General features: G+C 30.7%; 2 protein-coding genes across 2 annotated transcripts; one reads left to right on the forward strand and one right to left on the reverse strand.

The window, feature by feature from the left end:
* Positions 1-909: 909 nt before the first annotated feature.
* On the forward strand, positions 910-10,293 carry LOC135136195 (acetylcholine receptor subunit alpha-like 2). Its single transcript, XM_064065366.1, has 7 exons — positions 910-1,252; positions 1,302-1,346; positions 1,399-1,508; positions 1,557-1,737; positions 9,067-9,223; positions 9,269-10,017; positions 10,067-10,293. Exons 1-7 carry the CDS (start codon positions 1,067-1,069, stop codon positions 10,256-10,258), a joined length of 1,620 nt encoding a protein of 539 aa, XP_063921436.1. The 5' UTR covers positions 910-1,066; the 3' UTR covers positions 10,259-10,293.
* Positions 10,294-24,860: 14,567 nt separating this feature from the next.
* LOC135136127 (signal recognition particle receptor subunit beta-like) lies at positions 24,861-25,951 on the reverse strand. The gene is made up of 4 exons (XM_064065259.1): positions 25,766-25,951; positions 25,547-25,713; positions 25,224-25,495; positions 24,861-25,174 (listed from the first exon to the last, which is right to left on the reverse strand). The coding sequence occupies exons 1-4, from the start codon at positions 25,848-25,850 to the stop codon at positions 24,970-24,972; spliced, it is 729 nt and encodes a 242-aa protein (XP_063921329.1). The 5' UTR covers positions 25,851-25,951; the 3' UTR covers positions 24,861-24,969.
* Positions 25,952-25,967: the final 16 nt, after the last annotated feature.

Genomic DNA, 25,967 nt, shown 5'->3' on the forward strand with positions numbered 1-25,967 from the left:
AATTTTTTGACTTCTCAATTGTTGAAAAATCATTTTTCGAATTTTCAATTTTTTGCTTTAATTTTTCGATTTTTCAAATTTTCGATTTCTTGACTTTGATTTCTCAATTTTCGACTTTTCTATTTTTCGGTTTTTCAGTTTCACATTTTTGTAATCTCCCCATTTTTCAATTATCTGTTTTTTCGATAATTCAATTTTTCGGTTTCCATTTTCTAAATTTCTCAATTTTTTGTTAACGATCCTTCGCTTTTTCGATTATTTCAGTTTTTCGATTTTTCGATTTGTCAATTTTTGATTTTCTGATTATACGAATTTAATTTCGATTTAAAACTTTTAAAAGTCAAACTTTTCCACGTTAAATTATCATCGTACTCGTGTGATCACACACCTCGATCAAGGTCTCGTTGTGATCAAACTTCACACCCCTTTTATCTCACTTCCAGTTCGTACACCGTTCACTTGAATGCCTCCGAACACAGGAATTTTTCGCAGGATATAGGAATTATTCCCTGTAAAAGAATTTTAGCCAACCACAAAAAATAAACCGAATTTTTTTTTAGGGAAAGTACCACCTCCAAGATTTCCCTCTCAACATCAACAAAATCCTCATAAAAGAAGTCGTTCCATACGGCACTCTCCGCTTCATCGCTCACAACATCAACACAAAAACAAAAAAAGTCGTCATGTGTTACGAAGCCGCCGTCGAAGTATCCTAACCAATTTTGTGACGAACATCCCATTACGACACAATAAAAATCGGAAACACTAGCATCCACCTGTTTTTTTTCATCTTCCACCCACCAAGTGTCCAATTTTGCAGCAAGTGCTAGTAAATTGTAAAAATGGCTCATAAAAAATTGTTATTATATCGACTAGTGTTCCTCCGGAGCGCTCCACTTGCGCGGTTTTATTGATTGCCTCCCATGCTCCAGGCAAATGCAGAATCCACAAGATCTCTCGCTCCCGTCCAGCTTCCCAAACTCACTATGGTGACGATAAACAAACCCGAACCCAGCGGAATCATACCAGAAATCATCCTCCAGTGATGTAGTGCTAAAAGCGAATAATGTGGTGCTTACCGGTAGCTTTTTTCTTATCGTTTTTGGTGAATTTTAGTCGCACGAACCCCGACGCGAAAAGACTCTACGACGACCTCCTGAGCAACTACAACCGACTTATTAGACCCGTCAGCAATAACACCGATACGGTTTTAGTAAAACTAGGGCTGCGACTGTCCCAGCTCATCGAACTGGTGAGACCCAACCTTTAACCTTTCCCTCACTAGGCGATTTTGATTGCAGAACTTGAAGGATCAGATTTTGACCACGAACGTGTGGTTGGAACATGTGAGTTATTCAGGGTGTCATTTTTGCGCTGTTTTATTATACGGTGTTGCAGGAATGGCAGGACCATAAATTCGTGTGGGATCCGGACGAGTACGGCGGGGTTACGGAATTGTACGTCCCTTCGGAGCATATATGGCTGCCGGATATCGTGCTGTATAACAAGTAACGGGTTTTTTGAGAGGTGTGCTTGTATTGATTGGGGTTTTTAAGTGCCGATGGGGAGTACGTGGTGACGACTATGACGAAGGCCGTGCTTCGGCACACCGGGAAGGTGCTGTGGACGCCGCCGGCGATTTTTAAGTCGTCGTGCGAAATCGACGTCCGCTACTTCCCCTTCGATCAACAAACGTGCTTTATGAAGTTCGGCTCCTGGACGTACGACGGAAATCAGGTTCGCCTCTAGTTTGCTTAAAATCGCTTAAAAAAACCTGCCGCATATTTACACTACATGCCACCACTCATTTATTTAGTTCAGATTCAGTAATTAAATAATCTGGTTTTGGCACCTCTAAAATCGCCAAAAATAACGTTTTTGTAGAGAAAAGGTCGCTTTATAAACTTGTCGCTGATAAATACGCAACGAAGGTATGCGTCGTTTATATCATCCGTTGACGTTGCCGCTGAAAGTTCGGTTTTCAACCAATCAAATTGCAGTAGTGTGCAGCGCTGCCAATAAAAATCCGGCGAATCACGACTGAGGTAGGTCGGTGGGTGAGGCTTACTTTGCCTTTTTTTCCTAATATGTTTAGTCATCTTTTTATAACAAGAAACTTAAAACATGTTAAAAATGATAAATTTGTATAGGAACATAAAAAAATTAAGTATTTAATTTAAATTTTCCATTTCAAACATGTTTTAAGTTTCATGTTGTGGAAAGAAGTCTACACATCCTAAAATAAAAGGGAAAAATATAAGCCCGCCCACCCACCCTATCTTAATTGTGATGATCCTTTTTAATTCGTCGTGAATCAAGGAGGCGAATATTAACTGCAAAATATTTATTTCTTCACAAGAATGTATATTTATGTATATTAAGCAAACAAGGCAAAATATAAACCCCGCCCACCCACCCCATCGCGATTGTAATGATTTTTTTTATTCTTAGACACTTAAATCACGTTCAAAATGGTAAATTTTTGTACGGAAATACGGATTTTGCATTTAGGCCTACGTTACTATTCTGACCAGGGCAGGTATGGGTGGGGCTTAATCTTTGGTTCTAATATTTTCTTAATATATGTCATAGTATTCTTTGAATAACGCGATAGTCAAAAACATGTCTTATATGGTAATCTCTTGTAGAGAAATACTAAGGATTTTGCAATGAAATTCCGCTCCTTTGGCTTTCGATGTTTAAAAAAGATCATCACAATTGGGGTAAGGTGGGTGGGCGGGGCTTATATTTTGCCTTTTTTCTTAATTCACGTAATCGTCTTTTCAGAACAAGAAACTTAAAACATATTTAAACTGGTAATTAGACAAATATGGATCTTGTAATTAAGCCCCGCCCCTCGATCTGACAACTAATGAAAAATTCATCACAATTGAGAATTGAGGTCGGGGCGGGTATGGGTAGGGTCTAATCTTTGCCTTGTTTTTTCTTAATATACGTACTATTCTTTGAACAACGCGATACTCAAAAACATGTTTTTCATTTCTCCTATTTTGGATTTTTTCTTAAAATGCAGAGCCATTTTTTCACAACAAGAAACTTAGAACATGGTTAAAATGGTACATTTTTGCAAGGAAATATGGATTTTGCAATTATGGGGCGAAGTCTAATTGGAACACCGATATTTCCTTATACAAATTTTCCATTTTAAACATCTTTAAGTTTCATGTTGTGAAAAAAAGTCTACACAAATTAAAATACAAAAGTAAAATGTATGCCCGCCCACCCGCCCTATCTCAATTGTAATGATTTTTTTATTCGCCGTGAACCAAGGGGGCGGAGCTTAACTGCCAAATACTTGTTTCTTTACAAAAATTCCATTTTTCAAATTTTCGATTTCAGGGTTTTTATATTTCTCAATTTTCGATTTTTGAGATTTCAATATTTCGGTTTCTCGATTGTTGGTTTTTGAGATTCATCGAATTTTTTCTTCAATTTTTCGAATTTTGAATTTTTGATTTCTCGGTTTTTTGAATTTTCGAATTTTCGATTTCTCGATTTCTCGATTTTTCGATTTTTCAAAGTTTTCTTTAATTGGTATAATATTTCAAATTTTCGATTTCTCGGTTTCTGGATTTCTCGATTTTCTGATTTTCCGATTTTTTGATTTTTTGAATCTCCGATTTTTTAAGTTTTTTCGTGAATTTTTTTCTCATATGATTTCTTGGCCTTTCGATTTCTCAGTTATTGAATTTTCGGATTTTTGACTTTTAGGTACTTCGATTTTCCGATTTTCCCGATTTCGATTTTTGGATCTTCGAGTTTTGAAATTTTTAGTTTCATTTTTCCATTTTTCGAATTTTGTATTTCTCGATTTCTGGATTCCCCAATTTTCGATTTTTGAATTTTCGAAATTTCAGTTTATCGATTTTTCCACGTTTCGATTTGTTGATTTTTCGTTTTTTCAAAGTTTTCTTTAATAATTGATCCATAATTTAAAATTTTCGGTTTTTCGGTTTCTAAATTACTCAATTTTTGGTTTTTGAATTCTCAATATTTCGGTTTTTCGATTGTTGATTTTTGAGATTTATAGAATTTTTTCTTCAATTTTTCGAATTTTGAATTTTTGATTTCAGGATTTCTCGTTTTCTCGACTTTGAATATTTTGATTTTTTTTCTTTTTTAATTTTTAGACTTATCGATTTCTCGATTTTACGATTTTCTGATTTTTTGATTTTTCGAATCTCTAAGTTTTTTCATGAATTTTTTGATGTTTAATTTGTAGGTTTTTCGATTTCTCAGTTATTATCCGAAAAATCATTTTTCCATTTTTCGAATTCTGGATTCTCCAATTTTCGATTGTTGAACTTTCGAAATTTCGGTTTTTCGATTTTTGTATTTCTCAGTTGTTGATCGTTCGAATTTTCGATTTCTCAATTTCTCGATCTCGAATTTTCAAAGTTTTCTTTAATTGGTCTAATATTTCAAATTTTCGATTTCTCGGTTTCTGGATTTCTCAATTTTCGATTTTTGGATTCACAATGTTTCGGTTTCTCGATTGTTGAGATTTTTCGAATTTTTTCTTCAATTTTCCGAATTTTGAACTTGCGATTTCTCGTTTTCCCAACTTTCAATGTTTCGAATTTTTTCATTTTTGATTTTTAGATTGATCGATTTCCGGATTTTATAATTTTCTGATTTTTCGGTTCTCCGATTTTTGAAATTTTTTAATTAATTTTTGATTTGCCGATTTTTCTCAATTATTATCGATTTTTCAATTTTCAATATTTTGGTTTTTGGATTGTTGATTTTTCAATTTTCGAATCTTTGCTTCAATTTTTAGAATTTGGAATTTTTGATTTCACGGTTTTTTGAATTTTGGATTTCTCGATTTCTCTATTTTTCGATTTTTCAAAGTTTTCTTTAATTGGTCTAATATTTCAAATATTCGATTTCTCGGTTTCTAGATTTCTCAATTTTCGACTTTTGGATTTACAATGTTTCGGTTTCTCGATTGTTGATTTTTGAGATTTTTCGAATTTTGAACTTGCGATTTCTCTTTTTCCCAACTTTCGAAGTTTCGAATTTTTTCATTTTTGATTTTTAGATTGATGGATTTCCGGATTTTATAATTTTCTGATTTTTCGGTTCTCCGATTTTTAAAGTTTTTTCATTAATTTTTTGATTTGTCGATTTCCCGGTTTTTCGATTTCTCAATTAATGTCGATTTTTGAATTCTTAATATTTTGGTTTTTGGATTGTAGATCTTTGAATTTTCGAATTTTTGCTTCAATTTATCGAATTTTGAATTTTCGATTTCTCGATTTTTCGATTTTTCAAAGTTTTCTTTAATTGGTCTAATATTTCAAATTTTGGATTTCTCGGTTTCTGGATTTCTCAATTTTCGATTTTGAATTCACACTGTTTCGGTTTCTCGATTCTTGATTTTGAGATATTTCAAATTTTTTCTTCAATTTTTCGAATTTTGAACTCACGATTTCTCGTTTTCTCAACTTTCAATGTGTCGAATTTTTTAATTTTTGATTTTTAGATTGATCGATTTCCGGATTTTATAATTTTCTGATTTTTCGGTCCTCCGATTTTTGAATTTTTTTCATTAATTTTTTGATTTGTCGATTTCCCGGTTTTTCGATTTCTCAATTATTGTCGATTTTCCAATTTTCAATATTTTAGTTTTTGGATTGTTGAGTTTTGAATTTTCGAATTTTTGCTTCAATTTTTCGAATTTTGAATTTTGATTTCTCGGTTTTTTGAATTTTCGAATTTTCGATTTTTCGATTTCTCGATTTTTCGATTTTTCAAAGTTTTCTTTAATTGGTCTAATATTTCAAATTTTCAATTTCTCGGTTTCTGGATTTCTCAATTTTTGATTTTTGAATTCTCAATATTTCGGTTTCCCGATTGTTGATTTTTGAGATTTTTCGAATTTTTTCTTCAATTTTTCGAATTTTGAACTTGCGATTTCTCGTTTTCCCAACTTTCAATGTTTCGAATTTTTTCATTTCTGATTTTAAGATTGATCGATTTCCCGATTTTATAATTGTCTGATTTTTAAAGTTTTTTCATTAAATTTTTGATTTGTCGATTTCCCGGTTTTTCGATTTCTCACGATTTTTGAATTCTCAATATTTTGGTTTTTGGATTGTTGATTTTTGAATTTTCGAATTTTTGGTTCAATTTTTCGAATTCTGAATTTTTGATTTCTCGGTTTTTTGAATTTTCGATTTTTCGACTCTTCAATTCTCAATATTTTGGTTTTTCGATTGTTGATTTTTGAATTTTTGAATTTTTTTCTTCAATTTTTTCGAATTTTGAATTTTTTGCTCCATGGTTTCTCGTTTTCTCGATTTTTTCTTTTTTGATTTTTAGGTTGATCGATGTCTCGATTTTACGATTTTACGATTTTTTAAGTTCTTTCATTAATAGCTTGATTTTTCGATTTCTCGGTTTTCCGATTTCTCAGTTATCGGTTTTTCGTATTTTTGACTATTCGGTTCTTCGAATTTTCGATGTTTCAATTTCCAATTTTTCGAATTTTCCATCTTTTGATTTCTCGAATGCCGATTTTTTCGATTTTTTTCTTTTAATTTTTAGATTCATCGATTTCTCGATTTTACGATTTTCTGATTTTTTGATTTTTCGAATCTCCGATTTTTTTGTTTTTTCATGAATTTTTTTATTTCTCGGTCTTTCGATTTTTCAGTTATTAATTTTCCGGGTTTTTTAATTTTAGGTATTTCGATTTTTCGATTTTCCAGATTTCGATTTTTCGAATTTTTGACTTTTCGGTTATTCGAATTTTTAATTTCTCGATTTTTTCAATTTTTCAGTCGTTCTAATATTTCAAATTTTCAATTTCTCGGTTTCTGAATTTCCCAATTTTCGATTTTTGAACCGAAATATTGTTTCTCAATTGTTGATTTTTGAGATTTTTAAAAATTTTTCAATTGTTCTAATGTTTCAAATTTTTTATTTCTCGATATCTCGATTTCTCAATCTTCGATTTTTGAAATCTTAATATTTCAGTTTCTCGATTTTTGATTTTTGAGATTTTTAAAAATGTTTCTTCAATTTTTCGAATTTCGAACTCACAATTTCTCGTTTTCCCAACTTTCAATGATTCGAATTTTTTCATTTTTGATTTTTAGATTGATCGATTTTATAATTTTCTGATTTTTTGGTTCTCTGAATTTTAAAGTTTTTTCATTAATTTTTTGATTTGTCGATTTTTCGGTTTTTCGATTCCTCAGTTATTTTTCGATTTTTTTCTTAAATTTTTCTGAATTTTGAATTTTTGATTTCAGTTTCTCGTTTTCTCGTATATTTTCTTTTTTGATATTTAGCTTGATGTGTCGATTTTACGATTTTCCGATTTTTCAGTTTTTTCATAAATTGTTTGCTTTTTCGATTTCTCTCTCAGTTATCGATTTTTCGTATTTTTGACTTCTAGGTTCTTCGAATTTTCGATATTTCAATTTCCCATTTTCCAAATTTTCCATTTTTTGATTTCTCAAATGTCTATTTTCTGTATTTTTGTCTTCAGTTTTTCGATTAATCGATATTTTGGTTTTTCCACATTTAGAATTTTTCGATTTTTTGATGTTGCGATTGTTCGATTTCCTATTTCTCGATTATTCGAATTTTCCTTAAATATTCGGATTTTTCAAATTTTCAAATTTTTTCTTTAGTTTTTGATTTTTCGACTTCTCGATTGTTGAACATATTTCACATGATAATTATTCGTAGAAAAATAAGGATTTTACAATTAAGCTCCGCCCCTCAACTTACGACGAATTAAAAAAAAAATCATCAGAATTGAGATAGGGTGGGTGGGCGGGGCTTATATGTTCCCTTTTTTTTCTTAATATACATGGCCATCTTTTCACAAGAAAGTTAGAACATTGTCAAAATGATATATTTTTGAACGGAAATGTGGTTTTTGCAACTATTTTCCATTTTAAACATGTTTTTAGTTTCAAGTTGTGAAAAGAAGGCCAAAAGCCGAGAAGTCGAAAATTCGAAAAATCCAAAATTTAGAAAATCGAAAAATTGAAAAATCGACAAGCCAAAAAACGGAAAAAAAATTGAAAAACGGAGAAATCAATATTAAAAAAATTAGAAAAGTGTAGAATCGAAATCTGAAAACTTGAGAAATTGTATGATTCCAAAACTGAAATGACGAAAAATCGGAAAATCGAAAAATTAGAAAATTAAAAAGTCGAAAAGCCGAAAATGCGAAAAAGCCAAAATTTAAAAAATTGGAAAATTGAAGAATTGAAAAACTGAAAACTCGAGAAATTGAAAAATTCCCAAACTGAAAAATCGAAAAATTAGAACATCCAAAAATTGAAAATTCCCAATAACGTACTGAAATGTTGAAAAATCGGAAAGTCGAAAATTTTTTAAAATCCAAACACCGAAATGCTAAGAAATGGAATAAAAAAAATCGTAAAATTGAAAAATTGAAAAATCAATAAACTGAAAGATAAAAAATTTGAAAATATCGAAAACTTGAAAAATTTAAATATCGAAGATCTGAAAAACTGAAAAATCGGAAAGTGCGAAAAATCGAAAAGTGTAAAATTTAAAAAATAGAAACATTAAAATATCGAAAAATCGAAAAATCTGGAAATCGAATCATCAAAAAATCTAAAAATTGAAAGATATAAGACTTAAAAATCGAAAAATTGCTATATCAAAAAGCCGAGCAGTTGAAAAATCGAAAAATCCAAAATTTAAATAATAATCGGAAAATTGAAGAATTGTGATAAATTTTTTTTATTCGCCGTGAACTAAGGGGGCGGAGCTTAACTGCAAAATACTTATTTCTTCACAAAACATGGTTTTAATTTCTTGTAAAGAAATAAGGAATTTTCAGTTAAGCTTCGCTTTCTTGGCTCACGACGAATAAAAAAAATCATCACAATTGAGATCGGGTGGGTGGGCGGGGTTTATATTTTGCTTTTTTTTTTCTTAATATGTGTAGACTTATTTCGACAACAAGAACACATATTTACACAACATTCCACCACTACTCAAATATATTTAGTAGAACTGATCGTAATTTAATAATCTGACGTTCGGCAGATCGATCTAAAACACATCAATCAGAAGGCTGGCGAAGACAAAGTAGAAGTAGGAATCGATTTACGTGAATATTATCCCAGCGTGGAATGGGACATTCTGGGTGTGCCAGCAGAACGTCACGAAAAGTACTACCCCTGCTGTGCAGAACCCTACCCCGGTAAGAATTTCAGCCCCAAAACCCACAACTAACATTAGCTTTTAGATATCTTCTTCAATATCACACTCCGCCGCAAAACCCTTTTCTACACCGTCAACCTAATCGTCCCTTGCGTCGGAATCTCCTATCTTTCAGTCCTCGTTTTCTACCTCCCGGCCGACTCCGGGGAGAAAATCGCCCTCTGTATTAATATCCTCCTCTCCCAAACCATGTTCTTCCTCCTCATTTCCGAAATCATCCCATCCACCTCCCTCGCCTTACCCCTCCTTGGCAAATACATCCTCTTCACCATGGTCCTCGTCGCCCTCTCCGTCGTCATCACCATCATCATCCTCAACGTGCACTACCGCAAACCCAGCACCCACAAAATGGCGCCTTGGGTTCGCAGCTTCTTCATCAAGAGCGTCCCGAAGCTGCTCTTGATGCGGGTCCCCAAAGACCTGTTGACCGAACTCGCCGCCAATAAAATCTCCTGTCGGATGGCTTTGAAAAAGCAGCGCGAACTCGAGTCGATGCCATCCACAGGATCGTCTTCCTCTAGCTCTTCGAGTTCGTCTAGGAACAGAGCTAGCGGCTGCAACGGGCTGCACTCCAGCTCCACGACGAATCGACTGCGCGGCTTCACGGGGACGCTGGGGAGCAGATTGGGGTACAACGGGCTGCCGTCGGTGTTTTCCGGGCTGGATGAGAGCGACTCCGGGACCCGGAAGAAGTATCCCTTCGAGCTGGAGAAGGCCATTCACAACGTGATGTTCATCCAGCACCATATACAAAGACAAGATCAGTTCAATGCGGTGAGTGCGAGATTGCGGTATCGATTTTAAATTGTTTGTGTGGTTGCAGGAGGATCAGGATTGGGGGTTTGTAGCAATGGTTCTAGACCGGCTGTTTCTTTGGATTTTTATTATAGCGTCGATTGCTGGGACGTTTGCGATTTTGTGCGAAGCTCCGGCTCTGTACGACGACACTAAACCGATCGATACGGAACTGTCTTCAGTAGCCCAACAGCAATTTCTACCTGAGTTAGATTTCTAACTAAGATTCAATCGTTTGGTCAATATCGCGTATCACGTTAGTATGTAATTATTAAATAATAAAATATTAACTAAAAGTGGTTGGGTTTGTTGGGGAAGGGCGAGGATGCACCTGAAGCGATGACTAAGCAGTTGTCTGCATCCACTGAATGTCATTCGTGCGAACGCGTTTAATAGACCGTTACGATCATGAATTTGCAACCTCTTTTTATCAATTATTGATGGATCGATTAATCATGGGACGTGAATGGGTCAACCCTTCTCTCGAAACTGGGTTATTCCCTGAAGACCGAAAGGGACAAAAACGCTTCTATATATATAACTAGAGAGCGGATTTATAAGCACAAAAAAATTAAGAATAAGCGCTTAAATAAGCACAACATTTTCAATAAAAAAGTTTTATTTTAAGCAAAAAAGCATTAAAAACATAATCATATTACAAATCAGAGAACATTTCTTAGAACTTTGGATAAAATATTATTACAATAATCTTAGACTTTATATTTTACACACGTATTTCAGTTTTCTTTAAAACAATTTATGATTGCAATATGTTCCAAGTTGTCCACTGTAAAATTTTTTCGCCGATCATTTAAAACGTGTTTAAAATTGGAGAATGTGCGTTCAACATCCACACTCGTTGTTGGCGCAAATTTGAATTTTGCAACTAATGTTGAATCTAACTCAAAATTTTCCACCTTCTGGCCTTGTAAAACACGAGCAACGTCGGAAAGAACACCGAAACCTGCATTCTTATTTAACACTTCGTCAAGTTTTTGGGATACTCTTGTACAATCGCACGCAAATGTTTTGAACCTATGGGCGGATCATTTTTGCCGGTCGTCACCGAAGGAGGCGGTCCAAATCGTCCAAGGGCAGAATTTGTAGGTAGGCTCAAACTACAACGAAATTTACGTGTTGACCAAATTCTTACCCTGAATTTGTTTTAATTTTATAAATACCCTATCTAAAATGTTCAGAATATGATGAGTCTATACTTGTGATTTACCATTCCATTAATATTTTTTGGATTTGTTTATACATACAGGGTGACTCAAAAAAAATGACTGAGTCAATTTATTTTATTGAAGAAATCAAGAATTGCAAAACTGAATACTTTGAAATCTTGTCAATTAGTTAGAAAAAAAAAAACCTGTCCTGCTCTAATAACATCGAGAATATGCTCAAAATCACACTAATATTAGGTCTAATTGTGCCGACCATAGTTATAAAATTCACATTAAAGTAAGTCACGGACATTTTTTGAAGTGTACTACATTTCAAAAAGCAAAAAAATGTTCAGTTTATAAACTTCTTAATTTTGTTTTAAAGTTTATCAATCATATTTGACGCTTTATTTTATCCGTTCCATTTGTTATCCTTTACTGCGGTCTCTCTTGGGTCGAGGTGTAACACCGGACCGAACGTTCTTCGACCGATAGGATAATTTATCACTTCCGACATCTTTTCGGTGACAAATTTAATCTTTGCATACTTCAGCGTAGGGAACTCGTTGTGACCACTGAAATATACAAAGAGTAAATTTTGAAATGGAACGAAAGTCGAAGAATACTTTCAAAACCACGATCAAAATGTATTTGTTTATCTTCGCCAAAAAATGCATGACGTCATCGTAAAATTTGATATGATGAGTCTATACCTGTGATTTATCATTGCAGTAATATTTTTTAGATTTACTTATACAGCCTATCTCAAAAAAAGGTCACTTCGATTTTCGATTTTTCGTTTTTTCGACCAACAGTTTCATAGAATTAGATTTTTCAGTTTCCATTTTTCTATCAACTTTTCGATTTTATTACTTTCTAATTTTCTGATTTTTCAAATTTACGGTATTTTGATTTTTCGAGTTTTCAGTTTTTTCGTTTTTCGATTTTTTAATTTTTCGTTTTTTTGATTTTTCGATGTTTCGATTTTTTAAGTTGCCATTCTTTCAATTTTCGATTTTTCGTCTTTCCATTTTTAGATTTTTTGATTTTTCTGTTCGTCAGTTTTTAGATTTTGCGATTTTTTTGCATTTTTCGATTATATTTTACTTTCCGATTTTTTTGATTTTTGAATTCTCGATTTTACGTTTTTAATTCTTCGATTTCCGATTTTTCAATTTTCCGGTTTTTTAATTCTTCTATTCTCGATTTTTCGATTTTCCATTAATCATAAAATTTTTCGATTTTTCGGTTGTTTTATTTTTCGACCTTCGATTTTTCAACTTTCGATTATTCGATTTTCCATTTTCTGATTTTACGATTTTTCGATTTTGGTTTTTCCGCTTTTGTGGTTTTTCGATTTTTCTGTTTGTTTCAGTTTTTACGGTTCTGCAATTTGCAGCTTTTAGATTTCAATTTTGTTACTTTCCGATTTTCCACTTTTCGATTTTTTGATTTTTTTTCGATCGTCGTTTTTTCGATTTTTTGATTTTTCAATTTTTAGGCCTTGCAATTTTTTTACTTTTCGCTTTTTCGAGTATTTGTTTCATCGAATTTTCGATTTTCGATTTTTCGGTTTTTCCATTTTCCGATTTTCGATTTTTCGACTTTCCATGTTTAGATATTTTTCGATCTTTTTTTATTTTTCGATTGTTCTGTTCGTCAGTTTTGAGACTGCAATTTTTACTTTTTCACTTTTCTATTATTTTAGTTTCGGATTATTCGATTTTTGAATTTACGTTTTTTTTTCATTTGTCGATTTCCGATTTCCGATTTTTTAATTTTTCGATTTTTCGGTTTTTTAATTTGTCGATTATCGATATTCCGATTTCCGATTTTTCGATTTTCCAATCTTCGATTTTTCAAATTCCAGTTTTCGATTTTCCACCTTTTGATTTTACGATTTTTCGATTTTTTTGTTTGTCAGTTTTTAGGCTTTGCAATTTGTTTACTTTTCGATTTTTCGATTATTTTACTTTCCAGTTTTTTGATTTTTGAATTGTCGACTTTTAGAGTTTTCAATATTATGAATTTTCGAATTTTCGGTTTTCCTATTTTTCGATTTTTGATTTTTCCTTCTTTCGGTTTTTTTTATTTTTCAATTCTCGGTTTTTCAATCTTGCAAATTTTCGATTTTTCAGATTTGTGAATTTCCAGTTTTTCGATCGACCTACGTATTAGATTCATTGAATTTTCGATTTTCGGTTTTTCCATTTTTAGATTTTTGATTTTCCAGTTTTGTATTTTCAGATTTTCTGTTTTTCGCATATCTGATTTATCAAATTTTCGATTTTTCGGCTTTTCGATTTTTCGATATTTGATTTTCGAATTTTCGATTGTTCAGTTTTCCATTTTTCAGCTTTTAGACTTCAATTTTTTTACTTTTCGATTTTCCAAATTTTCGAGTTTCAATTTTCAGATTTTTGATTTTTCGATTTTCTTTTTAAATCTTTGAATTTTTCGGTTCTGATTTTTCCAATTTTTGATTTTTAATTTTTCCATTCTTCGGTTTTTAGACTTCAATTTTCTTTCTTTTAAATTTTTCGATATTCTATTTTCCGCTTTTCAGAATTTTCGATTTTCAGTTTTCAAACTTTCGATGATTAGAATTTTGGATTTTTCAGTTTTATGATTTTTCGATTTTTAGAAAATTTGAGTAGTCGAATTTTCGATTTTTCAATTCACCGATTTTTCTATGTTCAATTTTTCAATTTAAATTTTGCGATTTTCAATTTGTCCATTGTCGATTTTTAGAATTTTCGGTTTTTCAATTTTTTCATTCTCAACTGTTAGATTTCAATTTTGTTATCCGATTTTTTGGTTTTCGATTTTCCAATTTTCAGAATTTCCAAGTTTCTTTATTCAGATTTTCGATTTTCCACTTTTTCGATTTTAGATTTTTCGAATTTTTGTTTTTCCAATTTTTTGCTTTTTCGATTTTTCTGTTCGTTTCAGTTTTTAGGCTTTGCAATTTTTTTAACTTTATATATTTTGATTATTTTAATTTCCGATTTTTTTATTTTTGTTTTTGATTTTTTAATTTTCAATATTACAAATTTTTGACTTTTCGATTTTCCCGTTTTTCAATTTTCGATTTTTCGATTTTTGAGGTTTGTGAATTTCCACTTTTCGATCGACCTAGGTATTTGATTCATTGAATTTTCGATTTTTTGATTAGCCATTTTTAGATTTTCGATTTTTACGATTTGTATTTTTCGATTTTCTGTTTTTTGCATTAGTGAATTTCAGTTTTTCCGATTTTTGATTTTGCGCATATTTGATTAATCAAATTTTCGAAAAAGTTATCATGCTTACAAAAACTTCAAAACATCTACAATATTTCAAAGTATTCAGTTTTGCTATTCTTGATTTCTTCAATAAAATAAATTGACTCAGTCATTAACTTTTTTGAGACACCCTGTATAACCAAATCTAAAAAATATTAATGCAGTGATAAATCACAAGTATAAAACTCATCATATTTTATACATTTAAGATAGGATTTATTCTGCAAAATTTTGAGGTGACGTCAAAAATTTTTTAGAGGGGATAAGCAAATATATTTTAATTAAAAATGTATCATGTTTATCATATTTTAAAACATCTGCAAGATTTCAAAGTATTCGATTTTGCAAATTCAAAATTAAATTGCAAAATATTGTTTTATAATTTTGATTTTTTTTCCAAAAATCTGGACGTTTCGGATAAAAACTCAACGCGGAGTCATAAACTACATGTGTAGGACTATGTTACTGTATACAATTTAAAACCCATTTACTATGCATAAATTTGAAGTGACGTCATCACATTATTGGTGGGGATGATTAGACAAATTTAATAATTTTGCGACATTTATGAAAAACATATCAGTTAACAAAAATGGCACGTCAAAATGCCGAAAAAGAACATCTGGTTAAAAGCTTTAATTCATTATCAACGGAAGTAAGGATTTAAAGTCATAAAATCTATGGAGTATTTTTCCAATCCTATAATAAAATTTTATTACCCAAACTACCGGAACCTATTCACAGAAAGGGTCTTGAGTAAGTGTACTTCAATGGTCAAGTCCAGGTAAAATGCATACGATACGATACGGCTAACTAACAAGTATTTGTCATCCCGACAAGCCCGGCATTTGAACAAAATATGCATTAAAACTCATATTCGTCGAAAAAACCATTAAATAAGCATATAAGTTTTAATATGCATAAAATTGAAAAAAAAGCAAATAAGCATAAAAAAATGTGTCAAATGACTCCAAATTGTATCATAGTTACAGATATAAAAAACTTTTGAAGTGCTTACATTTTTTACAAAAAGCATTAAACCTAGAAATCCGCTCTCTATATATAACGGTCGATAGTGACAGTAGTCGTTCGCAAACACCGAAAACAATGCAAGCCTCAAGATAAATCCCTGCACAACTCCACTTGAATTAAAATTCTGAACCCGTCCGAGACACTTATTATTTTTTTAGGCCCGTCATTACACTTTAGCGGTGCAACTAACGAGATTGCTTTTATCACGTTACTAAGTGCTACGTCATGGTTCATTATTATTCGGCACCTACTTTGTACCCATAAATGTAGTCATTCACGGGATAATGATGATATACCGGTCGTAAAATTCTTCAAGATTTTTTCGATTCTAATTAGGTGCGAGCTTGTCACTTTCAGACTTAAAGAAAGTGTTAGAGTGGCAATTTGTGAGTGCATGTGCATAATGTTGCAGTGTCATTTTCGCATAATTAAAATGCGAGTCGAGGGATGGGGATGCTTTCGATTCAAAATCGAAGGGTTAAAAGTTCGGTATGGCCAAAAATTAATATTAATTGTGTGCATTCAAATGCAGTGACAGGTTCGATATTGCATTGATGGCTAGGTTAACCCTTCGAAAATTTAGTTTATTCCAGTCAGCACTTCTTTTCAGTTCTTTATAAATTTAAAAAATGATAGTCACTGGGTGGCAATTACAGATGGAATAATGGGGGTAAGAAGATGTTACGGGATTTGGTGATTGTGAGAAGTTTTAAATAGTTACAATCAAAAACTCAACACGGATTCATAAATCACACATGCAGGAATATGTTATTTTATAAAATTTAAAGTACATTTGTTCGGCAGAATTCTAAGATTGCAATATTTCAGTAAATTCGCTTTTGCAATTTTCAAGTTAAATAGTAAAATTTGAATTTTTCCAAAAAATCTTGATGTCTAGGGTGAAAAGTCGACACGGATTCATGAATCACACATACATGAGTATGTAATTCTATAAAATTAAATATACCGGGTGTCTGGAAAATGGCGAATTAATTCTTCAGTACGTTATGTACGAGCGTTTCGGGACTAATAATAGTTTCTTGATAAGACTGATTTTGGCAAAATCTTTAGAAGTCCACAACTTTTTAATGTTAAAAAAAAATCATAAAAAAAACTTCACAATAAAAATTGATTTTTTTTTACTTTATAAAAAAGCAATACAAGGCTTCAACTTTAAAACTTATTTTTTGTTTTCTTCCACTCAACACATATAGTTATTCAAAAACATGTTCAATATAGTAGCTTCTTGTAGAGAAATAAGCATTTTGAAATAAACTCCGCCCTTCGGCTCACAACGAATAAAAACATTAGTACAATTTAAATGAGGGCGGGTGGGCGGAGTTTGTATTTTGTCCTTTTTTTCCTTAATGAATGTACGTACTTTTCTTATCACGACAAGAAATTGAAAACATGTTCAAAAGGGTAAATTTGTAGAGAAGTGTATGGGATACAATTTACTATTTTAGACATGTTTTAAGTTTCTTGTTTTGAAAAGACGACTACGTATATGAAGAAAAAAAACAAAACATAAGCCCCGCCCACCCACCCTGTCTCAATTGTGACGAATTTTTTTTTAATTGTCGAGAGCCAAAGGAGCGGAATTTAATTGCAAAATCTTTATTTCAAAACTTGGAAATTTGAGAAATTTAAAAGTCGAAAAATTTTCAAAATCGAAACACCGAGATGTCAAGAAATCGAAAAATTGAAAAATTCATAAATCGAAAGTCCAAAATTTAAAAAATCAGAAAATTGAAGAATCGAGAAACTGAAAAATCGAAATATCTATTGAGAAATCGAACAATTGAAAAATTGGAATAGCAAAAATTTTTAAAACTCGGAAAATCGAAATCTGAAAAGTCGAAAATTGAGAGATCGAGCATTTGAAACAGTAAAACAATATATATTAAGAAGAAGAAAAAAGGCAAAACATAAGCCCCACCCACCCGCCCTATCTCAGTTGTGACGCTTTTTCTTTGTTCGTCGTTAGTCAAGAGGGGGCGGAGCTTAATTGCAAAATCCGTACTTTTCTGCAAGAATTACCATGTGAAACGTGTTCTTCAGTGATGGGTTGCTCAGAGAAAGCTATGTATTAAGTAAAAAAAAAAAAAATAAGCCCCACCCATTCGTCTGGATTTCAATCGTGATAAATTTTCCATTCGTTGTCAGACTGAGGGGCGGAGCGTAATTACAAAATCCGTAGTTCCTGTTTCAAACACGTTTGAAGTTTCTTGTTGCGAAAAGAAGACTACGAAATATTAAGAAAAAAGGAAAAATATAAGTCGCGCCCACCCACCCTATCTCCATTGTGATGATTTTTTTATTCTTAATTTTTATTTGATTACAGGATACTCAAAAACATGTTTTTAATTTTTTGTAAAGAAATAAGTATTTTGCAGTTAGCTCCGCCGCTTTGGTTCACGGCCAATAAACAAAATTGAAAAATTAAAATATCTAAAAATTGAAAAAATGAAAAATTGAAAATTCAAGAAGTCGAAAAAATGAAAGATCGTTGGACTGAAACATCAACAAACTGCAAAATCCAAAATTTAAAAAATTCGAAAAATTGAGAAATGAAACATCAATAAATCGAAAAATTGAAAATAAAAATAATAAAAAATCGAGAGACTAAACAATCGAAACGTCAAAAAAATGGAAATATCAAATAATCGCAATATCGAACAATTGAAAAATTGGAAAATCGAGAAATTGTAAAAACTGAAAAATCGAAAAATCAAAAATTTTAAAAATAGTAAAAAGACAAAATATAAGCCCCGCCCACCCACCCTTTCTCAGTTGTGATGAATTTTTTTTTTAATCGTCGAGAGCCAGAGGAGCGGAATTTAATTGCAAAATCTTTATTTCTATACAAGAAATAAAAAATATGTTTTTGAGTATCGTGTTCAAAGAATATTATGTATGTAAGAAAAAACAAGCCAAAAATTAAAAATTAAAAATCATCACAATCGAGATAGGGTGGGTGGGTGGGGTTTATATTTGCCTTTTTTTTCTTAACGTATGTAGTATTGTTTGATTACAGGATACTCAAAAACATGTTTTTAATTTTTTGTAAAAAAATAAATATTTTGCAGTTAGCTCCGCCCCCTTGGTTCACGGCCAATAAACAAAATTGAAAAACTAAAATATCTAAAAATTGAAAAACTAAAGACTCGAAACATGAAAAACTCCATAAATTGAAAAAATGAAAAATCGAAAAATTGAAAATTTGAGAAGTCGAAAAAATGAAAGATCGTTGGACTGAAACATCAACAAACTGGAAAATCTAAAATTTAAAAAATTTGAGAAATTGAGAAATAGAAACATCAATAAATCAAAAAATTGGGTTATGTACTTGTAGAAAAATTGAAAATCGAAAAAATAAAGAATCGAGAGATTAAACAATTGAAACGTCAAAAAAATGGAAAGATCGAGTAATCGACATATCAAAAAATTTAGAAATTGAAAAATTTTCAAAACTGAGATGTCGAAAAAATGAGAAATCGAAAACTTGGAAATTTGAGAAATTAAAAAGTCGAAAAATTGAAAGATCGTTGAATTGAAACATCAACAAACTAGAAAATCTTTAATTTAAAAAATTCCAAAAATTGAGAAATAGAAAGATCAATAAATGGAAAAATTGAAAATCGAAAAAGTAAAGAATCGAGAGATTAAACAATCGAAACGTCAAAAAGATGAAAAGATCGAGTAATTGAAATAGCAAAAATTCAGAAATTGAAAAATTTTCAAAATTGAGATGTCGAAAAAATGAGAAATCCAAAACTTGGAAATATGAGCAATTTGAAAGTCGAAAAATTTTGAAAATCGAAAAACCGTGATGTCAAGAAATCGAAAAATTAAAAAATTTATAAATAGAAAGTCCAAAATTTAAGAAATCAGAAAATTGAAAAATCGAAATATATAGTGAGAAATCGAACAATTGAAAAATTGGAAAATCGAGAAATTGTAAAAACCGAAAAATCGAAAAATCAAAAATTTTAAAAATTGGAAAATCGAAACCTGAAAAGTCGAAAAATTGAAGAATTGAAATATTGAAAAATTCCAAAACTGAGATACTAAAAAATTGAAGAATGGAAAAATAAAAAAAAGTCAAAACTGAAATATTAAAAATTGATAAATCGAGAAGTCGAAAAATTGAAAGATCGTTGAATTGAAACATCAACAAACTGGAAAATCTTTAATTTAAAAAATTTGAGAAATTGAGAAATAGAAACATCAATAAATCGAAAAATTGAAAATCGATAAAATTGAGAATCGAGAGATTAAACAATCGAAACGTCAAAAAAATGAAAAAATTTCAAAATTGAGATGTCAAAAAAATGAGAAATCCAAAACTTGGAAATTTGAGAAATTTACATATCGAAAAATTTTGAAAATCGAAAAACCGAGATGTCAAGAAATCGAAAAATTAAAAAATTTATAAATCGAAAGTCCAATATTGAAAAAATCAGAAAATTGAAAAATCGAGAAACTGAAAAATGAAATAAATAGTGAGAAATCGAACAATTGAAAAATTGGAAAATCGAGAAATTGTAAAAACTGAAAAATCGAAAAATCAAAAATTTTAAAAATCGGAAAATCGAAATCTGAAAAGTCGAAAAATTGAAGAATTGAGATATTGAAAAATTCCAAAACTGAGATATCAAAAAATTGAAGAATGGAAAAATAAAAAAAGTCAAAACTGAAACATGAAAAATTGAGAATTCGAGAAGTCGAAAAATTGAAAGATCGTTGAATTGAAACATCAACAAACTGGAAAATCTTTAATTTAAAAAATTCGAAAAATTGAGAAATAGAAACATCAATAAATCGAAAAAATAAAAAATCGAGAGACTAAACAATCGAAACGTCAAAAAATGGAAATATCAAATAATCGAAATTTCAAAAAATTGTAAAATAGAAAAATTTTCAAAATTGAGATATCGAAAAAATGAGAAATACAAAACTTGGAAATTTGAGAAATTTACAAGTCGAAAAATTTTGAAAATCGAAAAACCGAGATGTCAAGAAATCGAAAAATTCAAAAATTCATAAATGGAAAGTCCAAAATGTAAAAAATCAGAAAATTGAAAAATCGAGAAACTGAAAAAACGAAATATATAGTGAGAAATCGAACAATTGAAAAATTGGAAAATCGAGAAATTGTAAAAACTGAAAAATCGAAAAATCAAAAATTTAAAAGATCCGAACATCGAAATCTGAAAAGTCGAAAAATTGAAGAATTGAAGTATTGAAAAATTCCAAAACTGAGATATCAAAAAATTGAAGAATGGAAAAATAAAAAAAGTCAAAACTGAAACATGAAAAATTGAGAAATCGAGAAGTCAAAAATTGAAAGATCTTTGAATTGAAACATCAACAAACTGGAAAATCTTTAATTTAAAAAATTCGAAAAATCGAGAAATAGAAACATCAATAAATCGAAAAATTGAAAATCGAAAAAGTAAAGAATCGAGAGATTAAATAACCGAAACGTCAAAAAAATGGAATGATCGACTAATCTATTCTATTGATGAATTTAGGCTTAAAATACGTAATGAAACTTTTAGTTAACATAAATATTTTATTTATTACTTTATAATGTTATTTTGTTTATTACACTAATTGTATGTAAAATTATTCTGGACGTTTGTAAACTTTTTTAAGTATTAACAATAAAGCTTCTATCTATCTATCTATCTATCTAATCGAAATATCAAAAAAATCGGAAATTGAAATATTTTCAAAACTGAAATGTCGAAAAAATGAGAAATCCAAAACTTGGAAATTAGAAAATCGAAAAATTTTGAAAATCGAAAAACCAAGATGTCAAGAAATCGAAAAATTAAAAAATTCATAAATCGAATGTCCAAAATTTAAAAAATCAGAAAATTGAAAAATCGAGAAACTGAAAAATCGAAATATATAGTTAGAAATCGAACAATTGAAAAATTGGAAATTCGAGAAATTGTAAAAACTGAAAAATCGAAAAATCAAAAATTTTAAAAATCGGAAAATCGAAATCTGAAAAGTCCAAAAATCGAAGAATTGAAGTATTGAAAAATTCCAAAACTGAGATCAAAAAATTGAAGAATGGAAAAATAAAAAAGTCAAAACTAAAACATGAAAAATTGAGAAATCGAAAAGTCGAAAAATTGAAAGATCGTTGAATTGAAACATCAACAAACTGGAAAATCTTTAATTTAAAAAATTCGAAAAACTGAGAAATAGAAACATCAATAAATCCAAAAAGTAAAGAATCGAGAGATTAAACAATCGAAACGTCAAAAAAATGGAAAGATCGACTAATCGAAATATCAAAAAATTCAGAAATTGAAAATTTGTCAAAATTGAAATGTCGAAAAAATGAGAAATCCAAAACTTGGAAAATTGAGAAATTTGAAAGTCGAAAAATTTTGAAAATCGAAAAACCGTGATGTCAAGAAATCGAAAAATTAAAAAATTTATAAATCGAAACTCCAAATTTAAAAATCGGAAAATCGAAATCTGAAAAGTCGAAAATTGAAAGATCGAGCAATTGAAACAGTAAAACAATATATATTAAAAATAAGAAAAAATGTAAAAAATAAACTCCACCCATCCGTCGTGATAAATTTTCCATTTGTTATCCTTTGCTATTGTACTACATTCCGTGTCGTTATTACCAATTAAATTTTATAGAGTAGAATGAAATTTCCAAAACTATACCATTTTACTTTCTACTGATTTCAGTATAGAAATTTCATCTAAAACGTCCGATAATCGAATTCTTAAACCCTAGTCATTCAGATGAGAATTGGATTTGAAATAATCAACAATGTTTTTGGAATCACCAAAAATTAAATTTGGTAAAGATGAATTAAATCGGCAAAATTGTAAAATCATGTCATTATACTTAAAACGTTTAAAATAGTAAATTTTTGTCGGGAAACATCGATTTTTCAGATAAGTTCTGCCCCTCGGTCGGATAGTGAATGAAAAATTCGTCACAATTGAGACAGGGGTGGGTGGGTGGGGCTTATTTTTTTTTTTTTGGCTCAACATATATAGTATTTAAAAACATGTTCAATATAGTAATTTCTTGTAGAGAAATAAGCATTTTACAATAAACTCCGCCCTTTGGCTCACAACGAATAAAAACATTAGCACAATTTAAATGAGGGCGGGTGGGCGGGGTTTGTATTTTGTCCTTTTTTTCCTTAATATATGTACGTACTTTTCTTTTCACGACAAGAACTGAAAACATGTTCAAAAGGATAAATTTGTAGAGAAGTGTATGGGATAAAATTTACCATTTTAGACATGTTTTCAGTTTCTTGTTTTGAAAAGACGACTACGTATATTAAGAAAAAAGGCAAAACATAAGCCCCGCCCACCTGTCTGAATTGTGATGAATTTTTTTTTTAATCGTCGATAGCCAAAGAAGCGGAATTTAATTGCAAAATCTTTATTTCTCTACAAAACATAAAAAATATGTTTTTGAGTATCGTGTTCAAAGAATACTATGAAAAAAACAAGTCAAGAATTAAGAATAAAAAAATCGTCACAATTGAGATGGGGTGGGTGGGCGGGGTTTATATTTGCCGTTTTGAAAGTATTTTGCATTTAGCTCCGCCCCCTTGGTTCACGGCGAATAAACAAACTTGAAAAATTAAAATATCGAAACATGAAAAAATCCATAAATTGAAAAAATGAAAAGTCGAAAAATTGAAGAATTGAAATATGGAAAAATTCCAAAACTGAGATATCAAAAAATTGAAGAATGGAAAAATAAAAAAAAAGTCAAAACCGAAACATGAAAAAATTGAGAAATCCAAAAATTGAAAATTCGATAAGTCGAAAAATTGAAAGATCAACAAACTGGAAAATCTATAATATAAAAAAATCGAAAAACTGAGAAATAGAAACATCAATAAATCGAAAAATTGAATATCGAAAAACCGAGATGTCAAGAAATCGAAAAATTCATAAATGGAAAGTCCAAAATTTAAAAAATCAGAAAATTGAAAAATCGAGAAACTGAAAAATCGAAATATATGGTGAGAAATCGAACAATTGAAAAATTGTAAAATCGAGAAATTGTAAAAACTGATAATCGAAAAATCAAAAATTTTAAAAATCGGAAAATCGAAATCTGAAAAGTCGAACAATTGAAGAATTGAGATATTGAAAAATTCCAAAACTGAGATATCAAAAAATTGAAGAATGGAAAAATAAAAAAAAGTCAAAACTGAAACATGAAAAATTGAGAAATCGAGAAGTCGAAAAATTGAAAGATCGTTGAATTGAAACATCAACAAACTGGAAAATCTTTAATTTAAAAAATTCGAAAAAGTGAGAAATAGAAACATCAATAAAACGAAAAATTGAAAATCGAAAAAGTGAAGAATCGAGAGATGAAACAATCGAGACGTCAAAAAAATATTCAAAATTGAGGTGCCGAAAAAATGAAAAATCCAAAACTTGGAAATTTGAGAAATTTGAAAGTCGAAAATTTTTGAAAATCGAAAAACCGTGATGTCAAGAAATCGAAAAATTAAAAAAATTATAAATCGAAAGTCCAAAATTTAAAAAATTGGAAAATCGAAATCTGAAAAGTCGAACAGTGAAACATCGAGCAATAGAAACAGTAAAACAATATATATTAAGACGAAGAAAAAATGCAAAATATAAGCCCCACCCATCCGTCGTGATAAATTTTCCATTCGTTGCCAGACTGAGGGGGGGAGCGTAATTACAAAATCCATATTTCCTGTTTCAAACGCGTTTTAAGTTAAGTTTATTGCTGCGAAAAGAAGACTACGAATATTAAGAAAAAAAGCAAATAAAACCCCCGTGATCATTTTCTTTATTCATCGTGGAGCTTAAAATCCTTATTTCTCTACAAGAAATTACCATGTAAAAAAACTAATAAATTTTAATAAATCCGTGGATAAAAGATTATCTTGAACTTATTTTAACCGACGAAAATTCGTTTTTGTGACAAGGAAAATTTGGAAAAACATCTGACTATTAATTACAATAGAAAAAACTGTATAAAACTGTGCATTAGCCAAATTTTGATCATCTACACGACATTCGTAAATAAAACACATTTTCGTTTGTCAATTTTAATAACTGTTTTCATGTTTTTCCCCAAGTGTATAATGTGTTGCATAAGCATGCTTAAAAAATAAATCAATAATTCTAATAACCATTAACTCTCTATTATCATTATCACAAAATCCCTACTTCCTAGTCTCTTTCGTCGCATCAACTAACTTCTATTTCTACCACAAACATTAGTACCTTCATTATTTTCTCTACTTTCACATTATTCTAGCCAAAATGAATAAAACGAACAAAATAAAGTCGCACGTATATTCACAATATTGCGTTAAATAACAAAATGCATCAAATAAAAAACCAATCTACCAATCCATTTAATAAATAATTTAACAATAAAAACACGCAACTCAGGCAATTTTTGACAACCACTTCTTCAGCTGATCCACATCCACAGACCCGTTCTTATTAAACGCGAAACTTTCGGCAAACTCGACCTTGCAATTGAGGCTAGAAAACGAGAAATCAGAGTCAGAGGTCCCCAAACTTGCGGATTTCCTAGCTTTGGGGTCAACTGAATCCAGCTGACTTGATTTGGTAATTCGAAGAGTATTCCTATAAAACATTTTTTAAAAGTGTGTACAAAGTACATCACTGAACTTACAATTCCTTCTCAAGGATTGACCTAACAGCGTTGCTACCTTTAGACAAAGTCTGGTCTTGCTTATTGCACAAAACTAGGATATTCGGGGAGTTTCTGGTGACTGTGGGGTCCACTAAAATGTTGTAGAGAAACTCAGCGGCGTCTCGGACGTCTTGTTGGATGGTGGCGGAGTCAATGACGAAAATAATCGCCCTTGATAAGTCTTTGTATTGTTCGACGAATTTGTCGCGGAGGCGCTCGTGGCCGGGGATATCCACCACTTTGAGGGACGACTACAAAATTCAACATTAAAAAAAATTGGAAAACACTGCAGAAAAACCCACCTTGTTGATAACATAAGTGCCTATGTTTTCCTTTATCGATGTTTGGGTTTGAATGAACTTATTGTGTAGCAGTTGGGCATAAATTAAAGTTTTACCGCTGTCACACAACCCCGTTAGGAGGATACAGTTCCTGGAGGCCTTTCTTCGTCGGTATAAAATAAATATCACTGGAAAAGCGACTTTTCAATTTCAAACATATGGAAAGTGCGACGGTTTTACCTATAGTTAACACTACCACGACTATTGCGACCAGAACACCCACGAAATTGTCGCTTTCCATTTTAAGGGGGCTTTTTTCGTCCATTATTCACGGTTTAATTTATCAATAAATTAATTTGTTACACATGTAGAACAAAATAGGTTAGAACAAAGTGACAGATCATAATTCAGACGTGTTTTTTGATTGTTGGTGAATAATAAC

The sequence above is a fragment of the Zophobas morio genome, unplaced genomic scaffold, assembly GCF_036711695.1.
Source record: "Zophobas morio isolate AGI-343-1 ecotype UQ-CSIRO unplaced genomic scaffold, CSIRO_AGI_Zmor_V1 ptg000026l, whole genome shotgun sequence".
Lineage (NCBI taxonomy): Eukaryota > Metazoa > Arthropoda > Insecta > Coleoptera > Tenebrionidae > Zophobas > Zophobas morio.

Excerpts from the sequence above, each read along its gene's own strand:
- LOC135136127 (XM_064065259.1), bottom strand. The coding sequence starts at position 25,850 with ATGGACGAAAAAAGCCCCCTTAAAATGGAAAGCGACAATTTCGTGGGT. Across the intron at positions 25,714-25,765 it reads CGTGGTAGTGTTAACTATAG|TGATATTTATTTTATACCGA; the intron begins GTAAAACCGTCG and ends TCGCTTTTCCAG. Across the intron at positions 25,496-25,546 it reads GCACTTATGTTATCAACAAG|TCGTCCCTCAAAGTGGTGGA; the intron begins GTGGGTTTTTCT and ends TGAATTTTGTAG.
- LOC135136195 (XM_064065366.1), top strand. The coding sequence starts at position 1,067 with ATGTGGTGCTTACCGGTAGCTTTTTTCTTATCGTTTTTGGTGAATTTT. Across the intron at positions 1,347-1,398 it reads CGAACGTGTGGTTGGAACAT|GAATGGCAGGACCATAAATT; the intron begins GTGAGTTATTCA and ends ACGGTGTTGCAG. Across the intron at positions 1,509-1,556 it reads GATATCGTGCTGTATAACAA|TGCCGATGGGGAGTACGTGG; the intron begins GTAACGGGTTTT and ends GGGGTTTTTAAG.